General features: G+C 44.8%; 1 protein-coding gene across 1 annotated transcript in view; it reads right to left on the reverse strand.

Moving 5' to 3' along the window:
* Positions 1-26,481, reverse strand: part of ARIH1 (ariadne RBR E3 ubiquitin protein ligase 1) — a 67,178-nt gene extending 40,697 nt beyond the window's left edge. The window contains exons 1-2 of the mRNA XM_062583311.1: positions 26,060-26,481; positions 27-94 (exon numbers count right to left, since the gene is read on the reverse strand). Of these exons, the coding sequence (XP_062439295.1) occupies positions 27-94; positions 26,060-26,431 (440 nt within the window). The 5' untranslated portion in view covers positions 26,432-26,481. The remainder of the gene's footprint in view (positions 1-26; positions 95-26,059) is intronic.
* Between the last annotated feature and the right edge of the window lie 240 nt (positions 26,482-26,721).

Genomic DNA, 26,721 nt, shown 5'->3' on the forward strand with positions numbered 1-26,721 from the left:
GGCTGCACGCTAAGATGGCTGCTTACCTCTCCATCAGCTTTTCTTTATCCCAGTTGAAATGGCTAAGCAGTATCCGAGTGATAGTTGCTGGATTCTAGAGGGAAAAAAAAAAATAATAATGAACAAGTGAGTAGCTGTTTGACAGAGTTGGTACAGTGCTATGAGTACCCTAGGCAGCATTTTGGATAAGCACATGGGGAAGCCAGTGCATCTGACAACATGTATTGTCTACATAGATTACATAAATTAATACACCGCAGAAAATAGTTTATGACTTGGCAAATAAAAAAGATTAAGAACAATTCTATAACATAGTAGAGCTATAAGAAAAGAAACTAGGGTTGAAGACTTCAGGACCAGGTAGTTACTGCTGCCGCAACGGATGAATTCATGACGTCCAAGTGTCAACCTCTCAAAAGCCCAGCATGCTTACACAATACAAACCCAGGACGTTCCTAAAAATGCAGGAAGGGTGAATTGGCATCCATCCTATCCATTTTTGCCACAAGCTCCACACTACTTGCCCAACCAAAAATATTCCTCAGTTGTCCCACCTCCCACCCCTAAAACACTCAGATTGCAGTTTCTCCCAGAAAACAAGCAGCTGATGCTGTTAGATGGCACTTTCCTTTGAAACCTCGAGGTGTTCCCAACACACCTTAAGCCTTGAAAATACAGCCTGGAAAGGTCAGCAACAGTGACTAGGAATAAAAACTGGTTTTCACTTTTGCCCAAGTATTATCTCCAATTAGACCTCCCTCTTCAGCTAAGGGTTTGGTCACATGAGGAGAGAAACCTAACAAAACACAGGGCTTCTGTTGCACCCAAGAAGTGTGTCTGACCTCCCTAAATCCAAACTATCCCAGGTCAGGCCGAGAACCATTTACATGCAACACAGGCACCAGTAAGCACCCAAGGAGCAGCTGCACGTACTTTGCCATTCGACATCAAAATGGAAGTTTGCCGTAAGGCAAATTTTCAGTGGACGCTCTGAAGCTGTTGAAAAGTAGGACATAACAGAGCAATGCATTTTTTTTGAGCCTCCAGGCTATAGCTACAAGTTTAAGCTGCCAAAAAAGCCACTACTGCCACCCAAAGATGCAGTGCCACCCTGCTTTGACCCTGCTCATTCCCCCCCTTTTTCTCACCATCACCACCCCACGCTAGGACAGCTGTTTTATGTTAAAACATTGCAAAATATTGGCTCAGACCAATATTTCTCCTTCTTTTCTTAAGCCGGTTTTCCACTGAATCCGTTGCCCAATCTGTTTCATTGCATGACCACACCAACAGCCACACCGGCACAAGGGGGAGGGCAGGAACAGGCAGCCGGGACAAGCGGGACGACGGCTTTCAGCAGCAACACCAACAAAACCCTCTGCTGAACTAAAGCGCCAGAGTCCAAATGTAAGCACGAAGAGCTGGTCTGGTGGTTTCTGCTATGAAAAGTGACACTCCTCTCCCCTCTGCAGCGGGTTCTTGCTCTCGTCAGTGCCAACGCAGGTTGTTCAAGGCGAAATTGAGAAATTTTTCCAGCTTAACACACCCATGTGGACAAAAATGGCTTTAGAAAAGTTAGAGCAGATCTCTGATCCAGGTCTTGGGGAGCTCTATGAAGAGTTGAGGCAGCAAATCTGCTGGACAGTACGTGGTACAAAAACCAGAAACCGGCACTGCTGAACGCTTTGTCTTGTGAAAACACAGCCCTAGTCCCTCTTTGGGAGAGTTTCCTAGGCAAGAGAGATCCACGCTCCTAGACATAGTAACTCTGCTAGGTCCTTTGCTCACCACCACATGGGACTGGCCGCTACCAAACAGTGAGGCAGCACCTGCTAAAGAGGCAACTGCTCTCCTGTCCGGCAAATTCACCCATTTCCTTGGGTCAAAAGCCAGAATATGCAGTTCTGGGACAAGCTGCACCAACTCCCTGCTCCGGTGGAAGTTAGGTTTCCCCTCGGCCTGTGCAGGGCTAGTTCGCAGCCAAATCAGCAAGCTGCTGCAGCTCACCATGCAGCCGTGCGATCGCTGCCCGGCCGCACGCGCGGCACACGCCCAGGAGCACGGGTGAGACATTTGCCTCTCCTGGCAAAGGGATGGCTGTTAGCTCGGCTCGGCTCACCCACGAGTCGCGTCCTCGCCGGCAGTGGGACCCACGCAGGGCGCTCGGCCCAGCCGACGTGGCCAGCTCGGGCTCCTGGGCAGCAGCACCGGCACAGCCTCGTGGGTGCCGTGCTACAAACCAGCACGGAACCCGAATGGGAAAAGAGGAGGGAAGGGGGAAAAAAAATTAAATAAAATAAAGCTTTCGGATAGGAGCAAATCCCGATCCAGATCGCTGTATGGTGCCACAAAGCTTGCGGCAGTGCTGCTGACTTTAAGCTGGGAGCAAGCAGCTGAAAACTGTTTGAAGTCGGAACTGCTGCCCATACGGGAAATGGGGTTATTTGGTGCCACCATTTTTAAGGGTCTCCTTCCCTAAGAGACAACTCCAACGACAAAGAATGCAATCTGTTGGGTTTTAATCTTTCTAGGTTACTTTGTATTTGCTCTGGGATATCCACAACATATTTCTCTATAATACTATCTGTATTACATAACAGCACCTAAAGGAATTTGTAATAGCTCACTTAAACACGTACACTTCCTAGAGCAAATTAATCAAAGACAAGCATGTGCTTTTTAGTACACAAGCTGATCTTATCTCTGGATTACCTTGGTTATAATACCAGCTACTACCGCCCCTGATACTTTTGTTTTTTTTTTAAAAAAAAAAAAAAAAAAAAAAAAAAAAAAAAAAAAAAAAACCTTCCATTTTCTGCAACAAGTCCTGCCTCAAACTGGGAAGTCCCCTGCTAAACAGACCAGGCAAATAGCACCTATAGGGTCCTCCAGACCATCCTTCTAGCACTCTCACGCATTTGCGAGGTGCTTTACTCACATCCATCACTTGCACCGTGCTCCAGAACCACAAACAAGTTGCGAGCAATAAAGTGAACGGCTCTTCTCAAGCGTTAGGATCCTCACCTTGGACCAGGGATCGGCCACAAGGATGCACAAAGAAACTGTGTTTTCTTAAATTCTCAAGCACCAGCATTAACAAAGTTTTAAATCAGCCTGAAGTCTTACCTTCTCCTGTAGTAGCCCACTTAGCCACCTTTCTAAGGTTTCTGCAAATACCTGTTTATCACTCTGCAGGCTAAGAGGCCACTACGGTAGTCATCCCTACCGTCAGAGAGGTTTGGGGGTTGGTTTTGTTTTGGGGGGAGGGTGATTAAGCAAGGAGGAAGAAAGACAAGTTTCCCCCATGCTGAAGAATAATGCTGTATTAGAAGAACAAAACTGGTCTGTAGTGACTGTCAAGTGTCTCAAGGCAAATCTACTAAATACTGCTCAAAGGACATGTGACTGCAAACAAGAGGGTCTAGTTTCATTTGCGGCTTCTGCATTTTTCCTGAGAAGCAGCACTGCAGCTTTCCAAGGCAAGTTTCTCTAGATCAGAGTCCCTAAATATCCCAGCAGTAGAAAACAGTAGAAAAACAGCTTCCTTTTGTGAAGGCAAGGTACAAAATATCATGTTATTCCGGGATTACACTTCAGAGACCAGAACTGTTGGTTCGGTGCATTAAAGACAAATGTGTCGGAGCAGGGGAAGCTTTTACGGGCTTTCTGGGCTTTAGCTTCCTTTAGCTCCAGCGGTATTTGTTCAATGTTCATTTTAAAAAAGGAAACACCAGCAACACGACAAGCTCCTACCAGAAATAGCCAGGCTGCGTGCTTACCACATCCAAAATCTAGTATTTAAAATGTCACTAGTTTCAGTGAAACTAGCTTCACTGACAGAGAAAGCAAGGACTAACACAACTCTGCTCTTGCTCACCTGCAGCGAGGACCGCAACGTAATCAGAGCCTGCATTAGGCAGGGAGGACGCCGAAGCCGGGGAGGAAGTGTGGAGAGGCTTGGTTTACATAATGTAAACCACAGTCAAATACAAACGTTAAAAAAACCTGGCATTAAGGATCGCTCTAATTTAAGGCAAGGCATACCGATGAGGTGCCGCGCAGCGGCTGCCCTGCGCTGGCGGCACGCACGCGCCTACCTTGCCGTTGCTCGGGAGCCGCTTTTGAGGGGTAGATCACGGCGCCGCAACGGGGGGTTAGTTACTGCAGAGCTGCCGACCTAAAAGAGCACCAAATTAATCCGACCTTTCAACCTCAGTTTCGACATTAGTTTTGCTGCACCCCTGCGCTAATTACGCTGCCGCGGGAACGTACCTCCGCAACCCCGCCGGCGCTCGCTCTGCCCGCTGCACTAAGAACCAACTCACAGGGCGCGAGCAACGCCGAGTTACGAAGCTCCTCGGATATTTTAGTGCCTTTTCTGAAACCGGATGGGCTTCTCGTTTTGCACACCGGCTTGTGGTCTGTGATGGTTACACCCCAAAGGCTAGCTACAAACAGGCTACGACGCTGCTCAGACAAGATTACTGCTCGGGCTCCGAGCTGCAGCAGCCAGAACCGGGCTTTTACAAAGGATATTTTTCTGTTTACAAGGGGGAAAAAAAATAATAATAACTAAGTAAAGCAGCCAGAAACAGATGGTAAGCTAGGGAAAAGCTAACACATTCAAATGTTCGATTCTCACTCAAACGTGGTTTGATGAAAGCTGAAACAGCGGGTCTAATTGACAGCAGTCACCCATTCAATTTTACGTGCCCGAGCCGAGGACTGCCTGGAGCTCGAGGCAGCGGAGCCTGTTGATAGCCAGATATAAGAGAAACCGGAGGAAAGCAGCCATTTTGTTGCAGTTCTCCGGGTGCTCCCAGCGGCTAGCTGTCACAGCCATCGCGCCAACAAAACACGGTTCGTAAAGCTCTGCCCGCAGAGAAAAGGAGTCAGCCCTTCAACAGCGATTTCCTCGGTCAGCAAAGCAGCTAAGCTGCGATCTGCTCCAAGGAGATTCCACTTTCCTGCTACTTTTTAGGGGGAGATATTTACACGTGTTATTGTTATCTGCTTTGCCAGGCTCAGGCACACTGATGCCAGCAGGAGATACAGGGATGGGAAACCCTAAAAAGCTTCAAGAAAGCAGATTTGGAGCTCTCGCTTCAGCTAATAACATTCCATTGGGGGGGAAAAAAAAACTCAACAAAAAACAAACCATGTCATTCAGTAAAACTTACTTAAACAAGAAACTTAGTTAAAAATGTCTGAGTTCAGTTAGACTCTTTTTGCCACCAAAATAAAGTACGAATTGAAAGGAGGAACCTGGATGCACACAACCACTATAAATGAATTATGACTTAAGGGTTGTTAGGACACTAGCTCGAAGCAGAACTTTCAAACAGCGTGATTTGCTGCACGACAGTTTGCAGCACTTCATCTATTAATGTTTTTGTCTTTCCAGATGAGTCGTGCAGTTAATAATTGCACTTTATAATAGCCAAAAGTGTATTTTAGAAGGCAGCTGCTCATCACACACTGGGAATAAGCTGCTGCTTCAATCTGAGCGTTCACTGCAGATTAATAACAACTTTGTTTAGTAACAACTCGACTCAAGCGCCGCAGTTTTGACATTTCAACACCTTTCCCCCCCTCTCACCTCACTTGGTGACCAGACGTTGCCCACACCAGTGGAAGAGCAGAGGGCTGCCAGAAGACCAGCTTTGAAACAACAGCTCCTACAACCAAGCCGGACAAGTACCCGCTCCACTAAAGCGGCATCAAAAGACAGCATGTTACATCACCACTGTAAATATTTAATCAGTCAAAAACCTAGCACGTGCCAGGAAACTCTCGGTGCCCTCCGGGCACATGCAGAATCGAAAGCGCAGGCGCGTGCTTCGCCCCCAGCTTGCCTTGCAAAGCCCCCGTGCACAGCACTCCCTGGAAAGGTAAAGGAAGCATCACTAATAACACCCAACGGGTCAAATTTCATGGCAGCAGATGGAGCAAGAGTAACCTCACCAGGCGAAAGTTAAACAGATTCCTTGATAAATTCAGGAGCACAAGACCAGCGGACCTGTGGCTTGCCTCTGCTGCAGCCCTCCTCCCAAAGCATCTGCTACGCATTGCGGTGGGATGAGCATCGCTAGTTCCCGGAAACACGGACGGCCTGGGGAGCAGGATCAGACGTGTCGTGGTTTCCCCACGAATCTCTGGATGACTCCGGGCTACGGGAGGAACCTCAGTCAGGCCCGATACCATCGGGGGCACTCAACTGCACTGAGCGCCACCACCGATCAGGAACCAAACACCCCAATAACTCTTCAATTACCTCAAAAACCTAACACGGTTACATACCGATGCTCCTCTCCCACGCACAACTGCTTATTTCTCATCTACGATGCAGAAAAAGGGCAACTGTCAAAGCAGGCCAGGCACCGTACAGTAGCTTCTCTTGGTCAGAGCTTAAACCTGCACTGATTTGCTGCAATAACTAGGTCAACTGCTCCGTTTTGAGCACCGCTGGTCTTCCCTTGCAGCCCATCTCCACCATCCAGGCAACGCCAGGTGTAACATACTTGCTCTGTACGCTACCTCAGCTTCGAGTCCAAATGGCCTTACGGTAACACTGCCACAGGAAGGCTTGCATTGCTTTACACGTGTCCTGAGGGACCTTGGTTTGTAAAGATCTATTCGCAGCTATTCTCTCAAGAGACAACTACAGAAATGTGTTCTTGTCTTTGTAAGGTGTTTTGTATCAGCTTAGCAAAACTCCCAAGATCCTGTCTTCAGCATTCACTTCTAAGTGCTGAGCATCTCCAGGGCCCAGTCTCCTGAACAGGTTACCTTCAAACTTACTAGTTTTTAACAATTTAGACTAATCACTCTGACAAGCCGTAGAAAAACCTCAATGTCACCTAATATTCCCTGACTCGCTTACAAACAGCATGCAAGGGAGTTGCTATAAGAAGATGAGGACAGTAGCTAGCTAGATCAGCCCACCACCACCCATGTATATTCTCCTCTTCTGTTGTCTTCTTAACCCAATGTAATTCTCTCCCAGGCCTACACTTCAGCCAAAAGAAATAAAATAAACAAGCAAAATCAGGACCATTCTTTTCCGTCTCTATACGCCTACTGAGGACATGGACTTCATGTCCTAGAACCCCACTGAAGCCACACTAAAGTGACTTAGTTTCTAATTAGCCAGTTCTGAATTACTCTCAAACCTACCTCTTCCTGGCACTATCATTTCCAAGCAATGCTGCATGAAGCAAGGCTACTTCCCTATGACATTGCCAGTCACTACAGTCAGCTGCTTTCCTCAGACTGGTATCTGCCACCTCACAGTAATTTCCCATCATATATACTGGTTTGTGCTTCAATATTGATCATCATCTTAGGCTCCTACATCCTACTTCATCTCATTAACTGCCCTTCACACATCATCTCTATTTTTGAGAATCAAGTTTTGCAAAATTATGGAATTAGTACTATCATATTACGGCATGAAAAAGTAGCTTGATATTATGATCTGAGTTTGTAGTAACCTAACCGCATTTTACTGATTGTTTCTAGCTCTGATGAACATACGTGCTTTTACTAGAGGAAGATAATAAAAAGCAACTTCAGAGAAAGCTATTACTTTGTTTAATTAGTTCAAGAAACAGAAATGAAGCAGTCAGCTGCTTTACATTTTCTTTGAGCCTTTGGAAAGTTTTCAGGTTAATGATTAAGAGCCATGACAAAGAGCTATTGTCTAACAAGCTTTTAAATCAAAAAAATTACTAAGGTGACAACTCCAAGATGTATTAGCAAATTTGGAAATGCAAAAATTTAATTCACAGTTTAATACTTGTAAACAAATAAAAGAAACATGCATCATACGGATTTATCACGCTTCTCAAGTGTTCTGGACAGCACTGGCTCTCAGATGACTGCAGAAATTCTACCACCACCAACTCCACACAAATTTAAAAACTGCACATGTACTACAAACAGGGAAGGTATTTAAGACTGTTTCAGCTACACTTGCTTCTACACAAGATCTATAGTTTGATAGTAAGTTACAGAGAGGTTAACTCTCATATATTTCTTCTGAAGAACACTGTCTCCTACTTCCTTTTGCTACAGTTCTTTGGTACAAAGTGAAGCCTTTAAAGGCAAAAAGGCACACAGCTCTAGAGGCACCACAAAAACAAGGAAGTTATGCTACTGCACACTTTTGAAAGACTATTGAACAAGAGGTCTCCAAATATACATGCTTTCACACATAACTTCGCATTTCAATCCCTTTAGATTAAGGAGAGCTACTATTTTATTGCCTACAAAAGCAGTATCACCCAAACCATTCCGCTCCTCCTGTTGTCTCCCACCTCAAGAATCCTGATATCAGAGTAGAAACTCAGCAAATCTGCGTGAGCAACATGAGCCACAGCTCCAGTTGTTCATGTCTCCACTGAGCAACTAAAGCTGACATACCAAGAGCGAACTAGAGTGGAAGCACATGGGTGCTAGAATACGTTTCAAAATTGATTTTTACTTCAACTCTCTCTTCTCATACCTCCTACACATGAGTTTGCAAAGAGCAGCCTTAAAAGAGTAGGAGAGGGTGATGGCACCATTTCCATATAATTCTTTCAATTTACTATTTTAGTAGCTCTTGAACATCTTCCATTACAGAGGAAGAAAACAGCACAAGACACACAGCAGCTATGCTAGGAAAAGAATGATTCATCTATGACCCCAAAACTTTTTGGCAGCCCCGAATGTGAAGCCCCATAGTTTCATCCAGGTGGGATCTGTGCCGTTGCTAATCACCACCACCAACCTCAGGCCAAACTTTAGTCAACATCCAAAGTCTTACAGAGTTGGTTCTATTAGGATGAGAAACCAATGAGACAGACAGACACCAAGTACAAATGACTATTTAGAAAAAGCGTTAAGAGAACTCTTTCCAGGCCACCGACAAACTACACTTAGTCACCTTCCTTGCTCCATTGCTGCATACTGCTCAGGCAAGTAGTGTCCATGAAGCATCCTTTAGTCCCCCTTCCTCTTAAAATTACACACAACTGCTCTTACAGTCCCCAGTTTTTTCCCCTCCATCACATATGGGCTTGCAATGTAAATATTTTCATCTCACTGCAGGTACTTTTGCTTTTAGCTTGTGCTTACCTGCCAGACAGTTACTGCCCCATTCATAGGCACGTACCACAAACAGATCCAACTCTATCAAATACAAAAGAAAATCGTTGATTTTCTCTGCTCCACAAGCATACCTAGTAACAGCAAGGAGCATCATTTGATACTTCTAGTCCCTCGGGATCTCTCGGCCCAACAGCCTCCAGTAGACTATAAAAGACACCTGGCTATCGTTTCAACTCTTCTCTCATTAAACCGATACAATTCACTAGTGTGGAACTTGGAGAAAATACACTACGTTGGTTCAAAAGGAACGCAAGGGGACACTTTGCCACAGAAGGAAACGATGCTGCGGGAAGGCTGAGGAACTCAGTGACCAGGCAATGCACATCAAAAGCCCTCAGTTTAGGCCAAGAGCACACACGGATCTGAACCGCCTAAGTGTCTTCCCTTCTATATGCTTTTAGAGGCACTGGGGGAAACTCCAGAAACCCAAATGGTGTAGCTTTGCACCAGGTCTTCCCCCCCCCCCCATGAGATAAAGTAACAACTACCTGGATTATTATTTTACTTTGAATGTTTTTAAAGCATAATTCCTTCAAACAGCATTATGGCTTAGAGTTAGAAAAACATTGCAAAGAGTATTTTAAAAGAAACAGTCTGAATTTATGGGCCCTATTCTGAGAGGGGAAAACACCCTCCTGAACAATTTCCAGCAGCTGTTCACAAAAGCAGCTTTAACTGAAAAGAATGAACAGGGCAGCAACAGGCAGAGCAGTAAAATACACTCTTTAAAACCTGTTTCAAAGACGCTGCATCCCATCACCACCAGACCATGAAGAGACAGCTCTGAAAATATTTACTTCAGCAGCAAAACAAACTCATGCAGCCGCTGGCTCCTGGGCCTGCCGCTGACCTCTCCGTCTACGACGGCACAACTGCTTGCACAGCTATGAGCGAACTAGATAGAGGAATCATCCCGGGCTGAGGGGGGTTGCTGGTTTATTTTTAACCCAGATGAGTTCTCAGATCAGGATCACTGTGTGGCCAGACAGTTGAGTTGGCACAACTCGGACAACACGGACTCACTTCCAAGATTTTTTTTTTTTTTTTTTTGTACAAATCAGTCTGTTGAGAGCCACATGCCAAACATGCCAAAGCTGGGTGTTCCAGGGTTCACAGACTCTCCAAATCTTCTTGCCCCAAAGCCTTAAAAGCACAGTAGGGTACAGCCTGATGAAGCTTACTGCCAGAAAGGCTGGTCCACTCTCCCTCCTCCATCATCCCGCTAGCAACTTCATCATTCATCTCAAAGCATCATTCAGAAAAGAATGTTTCTGATCTGGAAAATGAACACTATTTTTCAACTGCTTTTTCCACTGCAACTCTACGGCAAGCCAAATCTGGAGGAAGGTGGCTACCTAGGGGTACAGTATAGCTATTAATAAGAGCTATTATTAATCTGGCCCTGTCTATAGTTTCATGAGTGTCTAGGGGCTATTTTCAGCTGGGCTACCAAAACAGAAGACTTAAATAGTAACTTCATAGAGGTTGGCACTATTCCCTCAACAGAACCAAATCAGCAGGCCACCAGGATAGAAACGCACCTTTTCTCTTTTATTAGTCGATTTTGGAAAGGCTGGAAGCGGCATGTGTCAGGTCAGCAAGCCATCTAGCCGATAAACAGAAAACAAGTCAACGCGCTGCCTCGGGGCCCCGGGGAAACGCTGTCTTCATTGAGTGTCCAACTCCCCTTCTGAACAAACTGAGCATTTCTGGGAAAGCACAGATCTGCCTATGTGAGCTACACAAAATGTCCTTTTTGAGGGAGAAACAGAAGGTAAAAGGTATAAAGCTGAAAGAGCGTAAAGTTACGACTGCTTTTTGTGACATCTCAAGCTTCTATAAAACAATTTAAAGGAAAAAGGTTTTCCCTGCTACTTTTCCTCTCTCTCTACAGAATCACAGAATCTCTAAGGTTGGAAGGGACCTCTGGAGATCACCTAGTCCAACCGCCCTGCTCAGCAGAGTCACCTAGAGCATGTTAGACAGGGTTGCATCCAGGCAGGCCTTGAAGATCTCCAGAGAAGGAGACTCCACAGCCTCTCTGGGCAACCTCTTCCAGTGCTCCGTCACTCTCACAGGGAAGAAATTCCCCCTGACATTCAGGTGGAACTTCCTGTGCTTCAATTTCTGCCCATTGCCTCTTGTCCTGTCACATGGGACAACTGAAAAGAGTTTGGCCCTGTCCCCTGGACACCCTCCCTTCAGGTGCTTGTACACATTGATAAGATCCCCCCTCAGGCTTCCCTTCCCCAGGCTGAAGAGGCCCAGCTCTCGCAGCCGGTCCTCAGAGGGCAGATGCTCCAGTCTCCTGATCATCCTCGTAGCCCTACGCCGGACTCTCTCCAGTAGCTCCATGTCTCTCTTGTACTGGGCACCCCAGAACTGGACACAGTACTCGAGATGAGGCCTCACCAGGACTGAGTAGAGGGGCAGGATCACCTCCCTCGACCTGCTGGCAACACTCTTCCTAAAGCACCCCAGGAGACCATTGGCCTTCCTGGCCACAGGGGCACATTGCTGGCTCATGGTCAACTTATCATCCACCAGCACTCCCAGGTCCTTCTCTGCAGAGCTGCTCTCCACAAGGTCAGCCCCCAGCTTGTACTGGTGCCTAAGGTTATCTTTCCCTAGGTGCAGGACCCTGCACTTGCCCTCTCCGCCCAGCTCTCCAGCCTGTCCAGGTCTCTCTGAATGGCAGCACAGCCCTCTGGTGCATCAGCCACTCCTCCCAGCTTGGTATCATCAGCAAACTTTCTGAGGAGGCACTCCGTCCCCTCATCCAGGTCATTGATGAAGAAATTGAACAGGATGGGACCCAGTACTGAGCCCTGGGGGACCCCACTAGCTACAGGCCTCCACTAGACTCCACGCCACTGATGACGACCCTCTGAGCTGTGCCTTTCAGCCAGTTCTCAATCCACCTCCCTGTCCACTCATCTAACCCCACACTTCCTGAGCTTATCTAGGAGGATGTTATGGAAGACAGTATAAATATAGCATGTGTGTGTATATGTATCTATAGATATAAATAAGTTATTTTCAATCCTTCACCATAGTCAGCATTGCCCATTTTCAGATTTTGTTCAAGAATCAGATTCACCCATAGGATTTGTACTCATTTTCTGGACGTGGTATGTTTGTAGAGACTGAGACTGTTCCTCCTCATCAGGTAGCAATACTGCTGTCCCTGCAAGCTCAGGTTTCCAAAACTTTATGCAATGTAAGGAACAGGTTGTCTGCAACCCTACCTAACAAACTACTACTAGGCAGGTACAGCTGGGACTTCTCCATGGATTTCTCATGCCCTTAACATAGCAGGACTTCACTTGTGGCTGCTTTAAGCATGCTCAAGGCATCACCTGATCAAACCACTCAGGCACTGACTGGGCAGTGGGCCTTGGAAGGCTGCTAACAGCAGACCTGTTAAGCTGTCAGCAACCATCCCTCACCTTAATAAGAAATCTGTACCATAGAAGAGTCAGTGCTGGACCATTACTATAATCACAGCAAGTTTTTTTTTTTTTTTTTTTTGATTTTTTTTAAACAACTTTACAGAAAGCTTCTTATAGTGTAAGATAACTATTTTGTAAGACATAGCATTTTGGGTGTTCTTTGAAGAAAAAACACACAAACATAGGAAAACAAAAAGAAATCAAATCATTACTTCATTCCCCCAAATCTGTTCCTCTGCATTACAGTATATTATCAGACACCATCTGACTGAAAAATGTCTATCCTACTTCCACTTCCCACCTCTCAAAAAAAATTTTTTTTAAGTTGACAGAAGAAATCAGGTAAACTTTAAGCACGTAAGAATATTTTCTGACACCTAACACCACAGCAGTACATGTACTAGAAAGGACAGATTCATGATAATTCACAGACAATGAATTTTAGACAGTTTTCAGAGCAGAAAATCTGTCTGTTGGCTCAAACATGTGCCAATGGGGGAGGATGGGGCAACCAATAACTAATTAATTTTCTGGACTAAGTTATATAAATTCTTTCGAAAGGTCTCTCAAGTTGTCATCTTCCTGGTTTCAAAGGTTCTTCTAGACAATGATTAAAATAAAGGTGTCCTCTCTTCAGGTAGCGCGTGAGCAGAGGATCAGACTCCAAGGGTATTCAACCTTAAACATCTCTCTCAAATACTGATAGTCTCCAGTTGCAAGTAACCTGTCTCCAGTTTACCTTCATTGCAGGGCACTAACAGAGAACATCTATTCCAATACAACATGGTCAAACTCAAAGACACTTTAGATGTTTATCAACGGGACAAAAAGATGACCCAACCAAACTGTAGATCACTTCCAAACAGATTCCTTCAATCAGTTGTTTCCATGATAACTCCCAAGTACACTGCCAGCCCAAACTTTTTTTTTGGGGGGGGGGAGGGGAGGGAGGGACAGGTAGGGGTCCCCCCCCCCCACGAGGCAGTTTTTTAGCACTTGATTACAAAGCATTTTGCTCTTTGGACAAGAAATTAGACCAAAAGGACAAGCTACCTGCTGTAGTAAAAGTTGGAGCTCTGGGATACACAGATACTCGGGGGGGAAAATGCTCACTACCCAAAGTCAAAACAATACAGCCATGTAACCCATCTCCTGAATCCCGACTTCCACTTGAGAGTCTAATTAACATTTCCCAACAAAGAAGGGATGGGGGAAGAGAAAAAAAAACAGTAAGGCAAGATAACTGCTTCCATTAGCAGCATTCAAGTAGTGCCCAGAATCAATAACGTAAACATCTACCTTGAAAGCTAAATGAAAGTCACCCCAATTAAAAATATTTCTCATAGCAATGGTCAGGTTTTCTCATATATACTTTGATGTACAGTCACAGCAGCACGCTACTGTTAACCCCTCGGAGAGGGCATGGCAGTCAAGAAATGCAGGCTCAGCACAAGAAATTTTAGCCCCAGGCATTTTCCTCTCAAAAGAGCATTAGAAAATTTTTACGAAGAAAACAATCCTTAACACCTTCAGTGTTATCTTTCTTCTCCAGGCTCAAGCTTGGTCAGCATCCAAACGCTAAGCCTTTCTCCTCTTCTCTGGAGGAGAGGTTTTACTGCTTGTGGCTTTGTCCCCTCCTTCAAGCAGCTTTACAAATTGTCCCCTTTTTGGCACACTTCAGTTTGACAGAAGGGCAATTTCACCTAATCACCAGAAGAGCACCATTCTCTACAGAGTATAAAATACATCTTTCCTGGGTTGACTTGATTCCCCATCACTCCACAAAGGCTCCAGCTTTGCTTAATGCGGCACGTGCTTAGCTAAACCGAGCCCTCCGATGCAAAAAGCCACATGACGCCACAGAGTAAGTCAATATTTAACTTAGATTTATAACTAGCACCCCAATTTAGCAATCCAGCTCCCTAACTAGATCACAGTTCTTCCTGCCACCTTTTCATTTTCCAATGTAAGACCGTGCCAGTGTATTATCTTTGCACCTCCTGGCAGGAAGACAGATGTCTTGCCAAATTACAACGCAACACAGAGCAGGAAGGCTTTAACCCTCTGAAGTACCCACTGGTGAATTTTGGTTTTGTACACACATCACCTTGATGAATGGGCAGTAAGTCTACTCAGTCAATGCCTATGCCTTAGCTTGCAATTCCTAGTCAAGCCAAAAAAAAAGGAAAAAAAAAAAACTTAGAAGTCTTTTAACACTTTTAAAAGAGATAGGCCCAGGAAATCATTGCCAATACAGCAATGTCTTGGGGATGTAATCTTTGGCAATGCTCTTCTATTGGCAAAAGCCCCAGAGCAGATGTCATTATAGCTTATATCACTTCGCTGCACAAAATAAGCTATACCTGCAAAAGCATTTTTTTGCTGGCAGAAGCTGCATCTGCACTAGGAAAATCTGCCAACATCCTTTTTCCAGCAAAACTCTTCTTGCTCAGACCATTACTAAATGATGACTTTGCAATTTATTTACCATACTGTGCTCACTTAATCTTGCTTCATTTCATAGCCAACAAAACAGAGCCCCAACAACGTACTATTTCACGAGCCAGGGTTTCCACTATAAGGAGTAATTTTGCCTATTTACACCTCAAAACACATTTTCCTCAGAAGGCTGCACACAAACCACCTTTGAAGAAAGGACATTCTGGAGGCCTGAAGAGCTTGCCAGTTCTCTTGTTCATCCTCATTCACATTTTTTTCAATAGGATATACTTATGCTTATAATTGTAACTACACTATCTAACTGCTGTAGATATTCCTAACCAACTGCCTGAACTCACTTAAGTTTGAGAAAATGCTCTGTTGGGATTCAGTACAGAAATAACGGAAAACAAACTGTACAGCAGCTGGGGAGAACAAGAATGCCTTTCCAGCCTTTTCATGATTTTCTCATTCAGGTGCCTTTCTACAAACTTGCACTCATTTAATCAGAAGTATTTTCAATCCTTTTAGTTAAACCATCAAGCATGTGCAGACCCTCCAACGCACCTTTCCCCCTTTCATTAGATAATACAGAACACACACAGCTGTGTAACTTTGTATGTGATGAACTGGGCGGTAGCTGACAGGGATACCCTTGTTTCTTTGCCAGTAACATATTACTATCTAGCATCAGACACCGGCTTCTGAGAAAAAGATAAAAAAAAAAATCAGTCCTTCTTTATAACCAATGAAAATGCTACCAATACAGATAATTAAACTAATGACTAGCAGATAATTGAGTGCACTGAGAAGACTCGCATTCGGTCTCTTCCAAACCACAGCGCTGGCCGGCTGCCTGCTGAGGTACCCTGGAAAGCGATAGCAGGACGCCAGTCAGAGGGAGGAACACCCCGACGCCTGATGAGCGAGAGATCCCGAATATCTCCAAGCACCCTCCCTCCGGATAGCTTCAGGATCAGTTCCCCGGCACCCCTGAAACAACTCACGCCTTCACACTGCGTTTTCTCTTGAGAAGTCATCTTCCGTTTGTATGAAGCCTGCGGGGCCACTGAAGGATACCTAAGAAACACCAAGCAAAACCTGGCAATGGCCAACACCAACAGCTACGTGCTCCAATGAGCCACACACAAAGCCACCCCCAGGAACCGTCCTTTAAACCATACCAGCGTTAAAACCTTCTTACCACTCATGCACAGAGCACACATCAGCTCAGCTGAAAAGAAAAATGGAAAACTAGTTTGATAAAAGTAACCCGGGAAGAGGATTACTGAAGCAAGAAAGCAGATTATGAGAGACTCAAATTAAGGAAGAAATTCAGCCAAGGAGCAAGTGTTGTACCTGTTTCGATATAAACACTGAACCTACTTCTAATACCACAGTATTAAATTCCGAATGGAAGGCAAACTATCCCCCATTTCTAAAGGCAATAATTCAAGAGCTGCATCACGTTATACATGGATTCTTTACTAAGACTACCCCGTATTTACTATCAACTATCTTTGCTCAAGATGACAAAAACAGAGCAGAGTATAATTTCAAGTACTAATTTTGCCTGCTTTTAGCAATACAAAAAGAAATTTCAAACACATCATTTTACCAAGTACAGATGTAAATACAAAAAGGCTTATATACATTCATTACAAAACATGCTAGTGCATATATAAAACTTATGGATCAAAGGGAAAAAAAATCGATTCGTCCAGACAGCTTTTAAGCTGTCACAGAAGTATCATTAGTGACGAAAACAAAGATGTCAGACGTGTTTGCTCATCAGATCTTCATAGTAGTTCAGAGGTCTTTTTACAGAATTTTCTGCATGCATGCCAAGTGGGATTTTAACCCTCAAAACCTTACACAACAATGAAAAAAAGTCACATTCATGGCCTCTATTGGGTTAATTTATACAGGTATACAGGAATGCAGAATGTGAACCCACATTTCTCATTTTAAGGCAGGGATGTTGTCAGAGCTCCAAGAAGAGAAGGGAAGCTGCTAATTCAATGCTGAGCGTTCTTATCAATTTTCTTAAAAAAAAAAGTTTTTCAGTCTAGTTTTGACATATATTGATCAGAAAAGCACTGTCACTTCTGAGCACTTATTCTAGAGTCCAACCTCATCAGGTCTTGGGTGTTCTGTGGACCAGTCTGAGACTCCTCCTTAGGTAACGTCCTCAAGACATGGATCTCCGACACATGCTCTCCCTTTTAGAAGGGGTCCTCAACTCCTCATCTTTCCAGACCGCTCCTTCTACCCCCCTGTCTCTCAGATCGCAGAGCCCAAATAGGATGTGGGTTACTAAGAGTTAACTTACTCTTCCCGCACAGAAAGGCACATTGCAAGGGAGACTGTTTACTCATGCGAATTCTCCTGTTTTCCCCTAATCCCTCTCCACATTGCTATTTGCCAGACAAAGGAATGCCGATTGCATTCGCATTCGGTTACACAAGAACACATGCAATCCAAAGCTATCTACTGTGGAGGAGATCAAAGTTTTGATCAAGTATCCAGAGCTCTTTAAAAAGTTAAGCACACTCCCATAAACACACACACAACCAAAACAGGCCGTAAAAATGATGTCTTCAGGTACTGTTACATTTCTTTTGCTGACAGTGCACAGTTGAACAACTCAATCACCATCATGTCTGGCAAACAGAGCAAAGCAACTGTTTACAGGGTCAACAGCGAGCTGACTGATAAGAGCTGGGAAGCAGCAGCTCATTTAACGAGACAGTTCACTGATCCCACTCACTATTTGGCCCTGCAAGCAGCTGTACCAGCACCATGAGGGAATGCCAAAGCCAAGAGCAACATGTGTAAGCACACATGTAACCAAGCCCCCTTTTTAGGTTGCAAGAGGAGGAGAGTATCTTTATAGCACTGCATCTCCAAAAGCATTACTCGGATGACCATCAGATACCCAAAGAAACTCAAACCTCCAGAACCGTCTCGAGCTCGTTACCGTTTCAAGCGAAACCGTGAGGAAAGCCCATCAACAACTGCCCATAGTGTCATAGTCTGGTGCTCAGAAAACCAAAGAGAAAAATCTAAGAGGAAGTTATTCAGAGTGAAAGACTCTTACTATGCAGTGACTGTTTCACCACCTTCCCCACACACATCAAAGAGGTACAGGAACAGTAAAGTCAAGCAGGCCCTTCTGTGATTTTTATGTAATGGACTTGCTCAAATACCAGCTGCTTCCTCCATGCCTCCAAAAATGTTTTGCTGAAGTAAACCAGTCAAACACACTTTGCCGGAGTAGTACACTCGCTTAACCTACCCAACGCAGTCTCTCAGAGGTTGGTCTAGCTTCCTAATACCCAGTGTGAAACCGAAACCTTCAGAACCACTTAAAATACTTATTTCTGTATCTTAGAAGAAAGCCTCTTCACGCAGCCACCTTAATAGGAGAAACAGCAGACAAGTTTTAAAATCTTTGAAAGAATGTCCCAAAAAGTTATTTTGCCAGCTGGTTATTTTCAGGTGCAGTTATACCAAGTCTCTTCTAGTTCTACGTTTTTACCAAGCATTCTCCACTTCAAGAGGATTTTATTTTGCTCAAGCAGAATCCTTCTTAGCAGTAACTTCTATATATCCTACTTAGCTGCTGAAAAAACAAGGTTAAGACCCTATGTCCCTTACCTGGTGAAGCAACACACAAAACATTATTCTGTTGTGCACAGACAATTTCTCTGAAGTGCTGTAAAGGCAGTAACCAAATTACAAAGCTTTTAATTTTGATTTTGGAGGTGACCTCCCTACAGCTTTTGAATTTCTCAAATCACAAAGCAGTTGGAACTACTTCTTTCGTGAAGTAGCACGCACCCTCCCCATCTGGAAAGGTACGTTTGTGATGTCCCTGACCTTGGAGGGTACCTCAGACCAGGGGGTCATGCAGAGAACTGAATAAGCCACAAGAAAAAGCTCTCTTTTTCACTTAAACCTTTACATTTCAGCAAGAAGTACTTTCCCAGAAGGCCTGTTTTTGAAGCAAGATGGCTAGGACAGGATTTGCAGCTTAGAGAGCTTAAGCTGCAAGAGCAGCACACCAAAACCGGTACAGGTCTGTCTCCTAAACTAGCTTTTTCAGAGAGGGTTGGTTTTGTCGTCCCCCCCCCCATCTCCCTTATTAGATAGTGGCAATACCTACAGGCCAGGAGCCCCACCAGCTCTCAAATGCTACTCCAAACGCTTTGCAAAATGTTCAGTACTGCCAGAAGGCACCATGATTCCCAGTGGGCTTCCACAAGGCAGGTCAAGGTTTCCAAAAGCAGATATCTAAGCTATGACACGAAGCGGCAATTTTTTCAGGTAACAATTTAAACGGCTTATTAGCTTCTTCCTCATTCGGAATGATTTAGATACTATTGAAAGCATCCGTGTAAAACTTGGAATTTGAAATTATTTCTGACATTGACAAAAGTTCTCAGTCCCTAAAAACAGGCAAAAGACTTAGTGCAGATAGTTGCCTGAACCACTGTATTCACAAAACACTCCAATACATTTACCACAATGAGCTATTCTGAATACCAAAAATAATTACTCAGCATCCCAAGCCAGGAAAACAAGCGACTTTATTCGAAAGAGTGTCTGTAGTTATACAGACATTTCAAATTCTGAAAGGCTGGCTTATGAAGTGCAAACACTACTGAATTTAGCTACGTATCAAACTAAACTACTTAGGAAGCCTTGAACGGCAGTTTTCAAAGCATTCCTGCAAGCAGTATTTCCATCACCGCTCAAGATCAAAAGCTAAAACATGGCAAGCCAAGGCATCACATATGGGCCAGAAACTCAAAGTTCCCAACATTCCCAACCGAAATACCTGGAATGGCGAAGATTTAAACATTAGCCGAATTTTCATTATCAAATTACAAAATAAAGTTTTTGCAAATTACAAAATAAAGTTTTTGCAAATTACAAAATAAAGTTTTTGCAAATTACAAAATAAAGTTTTTGCAAATTACAAAATAAAGTTTTTGCAAATTACAAAATAAAGTTTTTGCAAATTACAAAATAAAGTTTTTGCAAATTACAAAATAAAGTTTTTGCTCCAGCTCAAGGGGAGCCAGCTACTTCCTCTGCGTGCTGGATCTCCTCCACTGATATCCTACAGGAGCTTGACAGTCCTTTTTCAAGCACGCAGACATCTATACTCTAGGCTGCATTCAAATGCACCACGTGGAATTACTGAATCTCTACAAGCCCTCCAAGCTTGTTTTACAATAAACAAGGCTGCAACATTCTCCAAATGCAGAAGCTACTGAATGAATTTACGAAATTCAGCAGCTCTGTATACCTATACACGCTCAAAAGCCTCCACGCGCTCTTCATTCATGCCCAATAATACAATGTAGCCAGACACAAACAAAAAAAAACACTTCTTGCAATATTTTTAGATCCCTTCAACTCAAAAGGCAGAAGTCTGCAGGCCTGGAAGTACGGCCCTGAGCAGGTACCTTGCAGACCAAGCCATACAGCGACCTCCTGTAGAAAGTGACAGCTCTATTAACAAATTAAGAATTCTTTCCCCAGCTAGCAACTGTTCAAAACACTTTCTTTTTTTTTTTCTTTTTTTCTTTTTTTTAAGTGGAGGAATAGGCAGTTATATTCTCTAGAAAAAAAACCTCTTCAAAGTGATTTCTGTTTGAAAACCTTGAGTCACTATCATAACATGAGCACAGTTCAAAGTTGAATGATTTATGAGTTAATGGTGTCACTTCAAACAGGTATTGAAGTGTTCTAAGTCTCAGTTTTAATCCTGAGAAAGAAGAGATTGCCACAGTGAGACTCTGCATCGTACTCTTGGACTTAACTTTGCTCGCCTAACAGCTCTAAGCAAAAATGTGAGATAATTCGGAATAAATGCAGGGCTGACACTACACTTCCTACACTTTCATACTATATCTCAAAACCACCAGAGGCATCAGAAGATTATTTCCTATTGCCAAGTTTAACTCATACAAGTTTAAAAACTAAGAGTCAGAAGTTGGGATACGTATGAATGGGTAAGCTATAGTTTCATTTTGCATTTTGCTTCCAGCTTACTAGGTAATACCCAGAAGTAGCTATCACTTCACATCACGAACCATGAAAGCTACCGTCTCGATTCTGGCTTCTCAATGGCACACCGGAGCCACCAATTTGTAGTACAAGTAACACTTCTACTTTGCATGGCAAACTTGGTTCCTAGTAACTAAAATTAAACCCACAGGAAATACCAATAACTGTAACTACAATTTAGTATTTCTTCCCCCTTTTAAAGGGGGATCTTTAAAACTTATATAAACAAATATTTAAGAGTAGCTGTAACAAAGAACGGTGTTTTCGGTGTTATTCAAATATCCCCAATGCATTCCAGCCCCCATCTGCATCAACAAGGTTCATCAAGAGAAGGCTGCTCGCTGTGATTTTTGTAAAATTACGCTGGGGCAAAAGAAACCAGCATCAATTTTCACTCATGGCCAACCACAAGTTTTACATTCAGCCTAACAGAAATGGAAATCTAAAGCGCTAAGCAAATGGGTCGGTTAAGTATGACGTCCAGGTTAGTCTGAAGACTGACAACTATAGAAGACTTTTCTACCTTGCAACTGTATAATTACAATAATTCTCACAAAATTTTCTATCATATTCAGAATTGCACATCTTGGCAGCCAGCGAACAGAATGTCATTCCCAAAAAGCAGCGGAGTGGCCACATATAACAGGTCTCAGGAATGCTTTGTCACAGTGAAGTTTACTCTGCTCCTTGGAAATATTAAACGCATTCCTACTATAATGAAACACCTTATAAATGCCACATGACCGAAACATGAAGTTTAACAAAGCATTTCCTTCCAGCATCATAACGTTCAGGACCCAACAGCATTTTATTGTAAAATAACCAACCGTGGACTAAGCAAAGTCAGAGGATTGCAAATGCATCCCGTACAGGCAATGCAAGTGGAGCCAAACGCAAGGAGCATCACCCTGAAGTACCTACTCCCCCAGAGTCCTACCTAATGCTTTTCAAGCTGCTTCAAGTACTCAGAGTTTTCAAGATATATCTAACGTTAAATACGGTTTCAAGCACAAGGCTGTACGATAACAGCAATTATTGTTGCTTGCTGGCAAGTCATTCCTATTTTGGACAACAGATTTTGAACGTATTGCCAACTGCACTGAATTACACCACCAGTGGGAAAATTTCATAAGTTATGCCTGGGAATCAGAGCGCTTTGTTCTAACAAGTAAAGCCACTGTTTAATAAGACCACTTTTTCCAAGCAACAATAGATTCACGCTTGCTGTAACAGAGCTCTATTTAACGGCAGGGCAGTGCTCTGGGGAACATTTGCACTGCCTCAGTTGCGGCGACCTCACGAAAAAGCTGCTCCTCAACAAATTCAACAAGCACAGCATTGTAACTTAGGAGTGGCCTGGGGTTTTGGCTTATTTTAACATCAAAGTTTTTAGCCAGTAAGGATCTGACCTTACTTTCAATGAAGTCATCTGGATTTATCACCTAAACGAGAAGCAAATATCCAGTATAAACGTTCAGATATTACACACTCCCTGTTCGGCTCTTAAGGACGTTATTTTAAAGTCTGCGGTAAAGCGAAAAGGTATTTTTGCACTGGGCAAAGTTTTGCTAGATCTGGCGATTCCAGCTCCTTCCAAAAAAAGCACGTTTAAAGTCCAACATCCTCCCACACACCCAGTGTGGGCCAGTCAGGACACCTGGCAACTTCCAGGGTCCTGCTTCCTGCTGCAGGGTGAGGGAAAAAAATAAAATAAGATAAAAAGGCAATGAAAAAGCAATTCTCCTCAACTCCTCTCCTCTTTCTGTGTTTTTTGTTTTAAACACAGGTCTTGAGCAATTTTTGCCGTATCAACCATCTTGGAGCTGCATCCCAGTGCTTTCCACACCTTTTCCAGTTACAAAGCCCAGACAGAACAAATCTGGGCGATGACATCGTCACCTAGTCAGTGACATCACTCGAACGCTCCAAAAAAAAAAAAAAGGTGCCCAAAAAATGAAACGAACCCAACCCAGAAAGACTGAAATCACACAAACTTGCAAGAGAGCAAGGAGAAAAGTAAACTGAGGAAGGCCAGAGACGCGGATCATCATGTGCTCTATTCAGAGCAGAAACAACACATGCTATTCTAAACATTTTCAAGTTTATTTTCAGAAAATCTAGAGCAAAGATATAAATAGCAATCAGCGTGGAGGAGAGAGAGGATGGTAAGAACTTATTTGGACAATCCTTCCTCCTGAAGTTCTGAGATAAAAGAGCACAGTGAAGTCCTGTGGGAAAACACCATTCAAGTTAGAAAAACTTTTGCTTAACACCACCTCTCAGACATCTACCTCTATGCCTATGTTTTCACAGCTGTTCTGCAAGTTATTCCGTAAGAAAAACATGTGAGAAATCTGCCCGTTTACTTTGATGACCAGAATTCAAAATAACCTGTCGAACAGATCTCTCTTCCGTGGAGTTACAGCGGCACAATCGAAGCGACACTCTGGATCTGAGGTGGAGTTTAAAAGTCCCAGCCAGTCATCAGCGTAAGGTTAAGGAGTTTATTTTTGCATTTGGGGGAAGGGGAGTTCTTGTTGTGCGGCACAGGGAGCTAAATCAGATTATCGGCATAAATGCTAAATAGTCTGCAAAAATCATCATTAAGCACCTGAAATCCTGCTTATGTTCAAGCAAGTCTGCTGAGACAGAGAATGCAAAATATTCTGAATATTTGAGTCATCTTGAAACCTCACTGTAAGTTTAGCGGTCTTAGAAGGCCAAGTGACCAAAAAGCAGCAGGTATCAGCACTAAGTAGCCATCTTCAAGAGCACATTACACTCTACCAGCACAAATTACATGCTTAGTAGCCAACAAGTCTGCCGCAAGATAGCTACTATTCCAGTATCAGCAAGATCTTCATCAGATTAAAACCCTATCTTAAGTTTTTCATACACACACATATACAGCCAGTATTTGGAAACAACCAAAAGGATAGGAAAGTAAATTGAATTTAGTCTCTCCAACTAACACTTATCAGCTAATAAACTGCTATTCAAATGCAGTCTTTTAATACAGACTGAGGGCCAGCTCCCTACGTATGGGAGTTTTATCAGCCAGATCTCATCCCCTGACACAGATATTCTGTTGCTTACTGATACATTTTCATTTCATTGCAAGCACAAAGCTAATTAACTTGAAAAACAGAATCATATTTATACCTGACTTAGAATCAGAAATTGATGCCTTCACTGATTAGGCCGCAGAAGAGTTGCAGCTAACCTCTTCAAGTATGGGGCACTTCTGCATTACAACTTCACCTAGCAAAGAAGTTACCAAGCACTACAAACTGCAACTGCAACTATTGTCATTTGATACCGAATTTTGAATTTCGATACACAGAGACCAAAACCCTTTAGTACTAGGCTGGAACAAGTGAATCACAGGCCTGCAATCAAGGATCTGCAGCACGATCCTGAGCCAATGTGACTCCAGAAAAGGTTTACTGAACCAGAAAAGTGGCAGCAGCAATCCTGGTTGGGTGCCAAAAGCAGGAAATAAACAGTACAGAGCCCTGGAAGCTTTCACCACAGGCAACACAAGTGAGGATGAGCAAATACTGAAGCATTAACTGAATTAAGTTCACTTACCTCTGAACAGACTAGAAAACTAAGAGCAGTAAACCGGCATTTAAAAACAATTCCACAAAACTGAATGTTTTTCTACCCACATCTGACATATTCTAGTGCTTAAGCTGATTTCAGCTCGTAAGTTTACTCATTACTATTCTAAAAATAAACCGGTTTTCTATACTCTTCTCTCTTAAACCAGGAGTAAGAACTGCAAACCTGCTGCTAATACCTAAAGCGTAAGTAAGTAACATGCACTGTTTTCTGTGCAGGCAGCTTGCAATGCTGCTGCAGATGCTAACGAAAGCTGTCCTTCACAGGGTCGGGCCTTCTGCAGCTTCCTCAGGTGCAAGAAAGGGAGCAGAGTCCTTTACTTTTATTGACTTTTGTCCACTAGTTCTGCTACTCTGACGTCAAACACACAAGTTGAATGGCTCGAGGGCAGCGCAAGAGAAGAAAAACACAGGGACAAGAAACCAGGACCTCGACTACGAGGCTAGTTCATAAAGAACAGGTAGGCGAATTCACTGTGTGGGCCAAGACTGGAAAAATCCACAAGCAGGAATATTCACCGTCCCTGTCCTCAATGGCAGGGACATTTCCACCGCTTTGCTTATGTATTGACAAGACAAATGGTGAAATCAGTAAGGGTTGTGATTTTCACAGCCTCAGTCACTAAATGCATACTCACCATTTTAATCGCTATTTCAAAGAGCACAAACTTTAGGTTACCAAGCGTTTGCATGTCTAACTTCTTATCTGCACGTCTACTTCCCGTTTGCTTCGCTGTATTAGGATCAATAACTGGGGGCCAACAAATATCCCTATTTAACGAAGGGATCTTCTTTAGCTGCACTCCCCAGCAATGAGAAAGCTGATTTAGACTCCTTTATTCAGCCTAACGCGTATGGTACTACTACTAAGGTTATTAGGTTTAGTTTGACTTCAGAAGTGTCATTTACTAGTAGAACACTTTGTTGTTCGCACCAAGCACGTAAAGCAGCATTTTAAAGTTGCTAATACAATCGCTCTAGAGCGTGCAATCTCTGGCCAAAGAGCACATGCAACTGGGAAACAACTGACTGCTGGGCCCTGCACCCTCCAGAATTTCAAAATCGGCAGATCCCCTCTCCTCCCGCTACCGCATGCTGGAAGAGCAGAAGCGCTTTCAGTTCATCAGCTGAAACTCTGCACACCAGCGCCTAAACGGGAACAAAAGAAACCCCCCGCACGCCGGTCACCTGCAGCAGAAGCGAACTCGGGGCGCGCCGGGACAAAGCCGCCCGCGGGGGGCCGCGAGGGGGCTCGGCTGCCGGGACTCCCCCCCCGCCCCCGCCCCGCCGGGGCCGCCGCCGGGGCCGCACCTGGATGACCTCGTTGACCTCGCGGATGCACTCCACCATGTGCTGCAGGATCTGCTCGGCCGTGAGCACCTCGTAGCGGTAGTCCTCCTCCTGCTCGGGGCCGCCGCCGCCGCCGCCGGGGCCCGGCCCGCCGCCCAGCCCGCCGCCGCCGCCGCCGCCGGGGCCCAGCCCGCCCGTCTCGCCGCCCAGCAGCCCGTCGCGCTCGCCGCCCACGCGCAGCCCGGGCTCCACCAGGTCCACCTCGCCCAGGTCCAGGTTGTCGTCGTCGGGCTCGTCCTCCTCCTCGTCCTCCTCGTCCTCCTCGGCGCCGCTGTCCTCGCTGCACTCCTCGTCCTCGTCGAACTCGTAGTTGTAGCCCTCGTCCGAGTCCATGGCGAGGCGGTGGTGGAGGCGGCGGCGGCGCGGCAGCTCCCGCCCCCCCGCCGGCCCCGCTGGCGCCCGCCCGCCCCCGCGCTGCCCCGGCCCGGCGCGGCCCGGCCCGGCCCGGCCCGGCGCGGCCGCTCGCTGCCCGCCGCCCCGCAGCGCCCGCCGCCGCCGCCGAGCCAACAAAGGGACGCGGCGGACCCGCTCCGTCACCGCGCGCCGCGCACGCACGGCACGTCACGCCGCGCCGCGCCGCGTCACGCGCCGCGCCTGCGCGCACGGCGCCCGCCGCCCTCCCG

This window comes from Rhea pennata, chromosome 10, assembly GCF_028389875.1.
Source record: "Rhea pennata isolate bPtePen1 chromosome 10, bPtePen1.pri, whole genome shotgun sequence".
Lineage (NCBI taxonomy): Eukaryota > Metazoa > Chordata > Aves > Rheiformes > Rheidae > Rhea > Rhea pennata.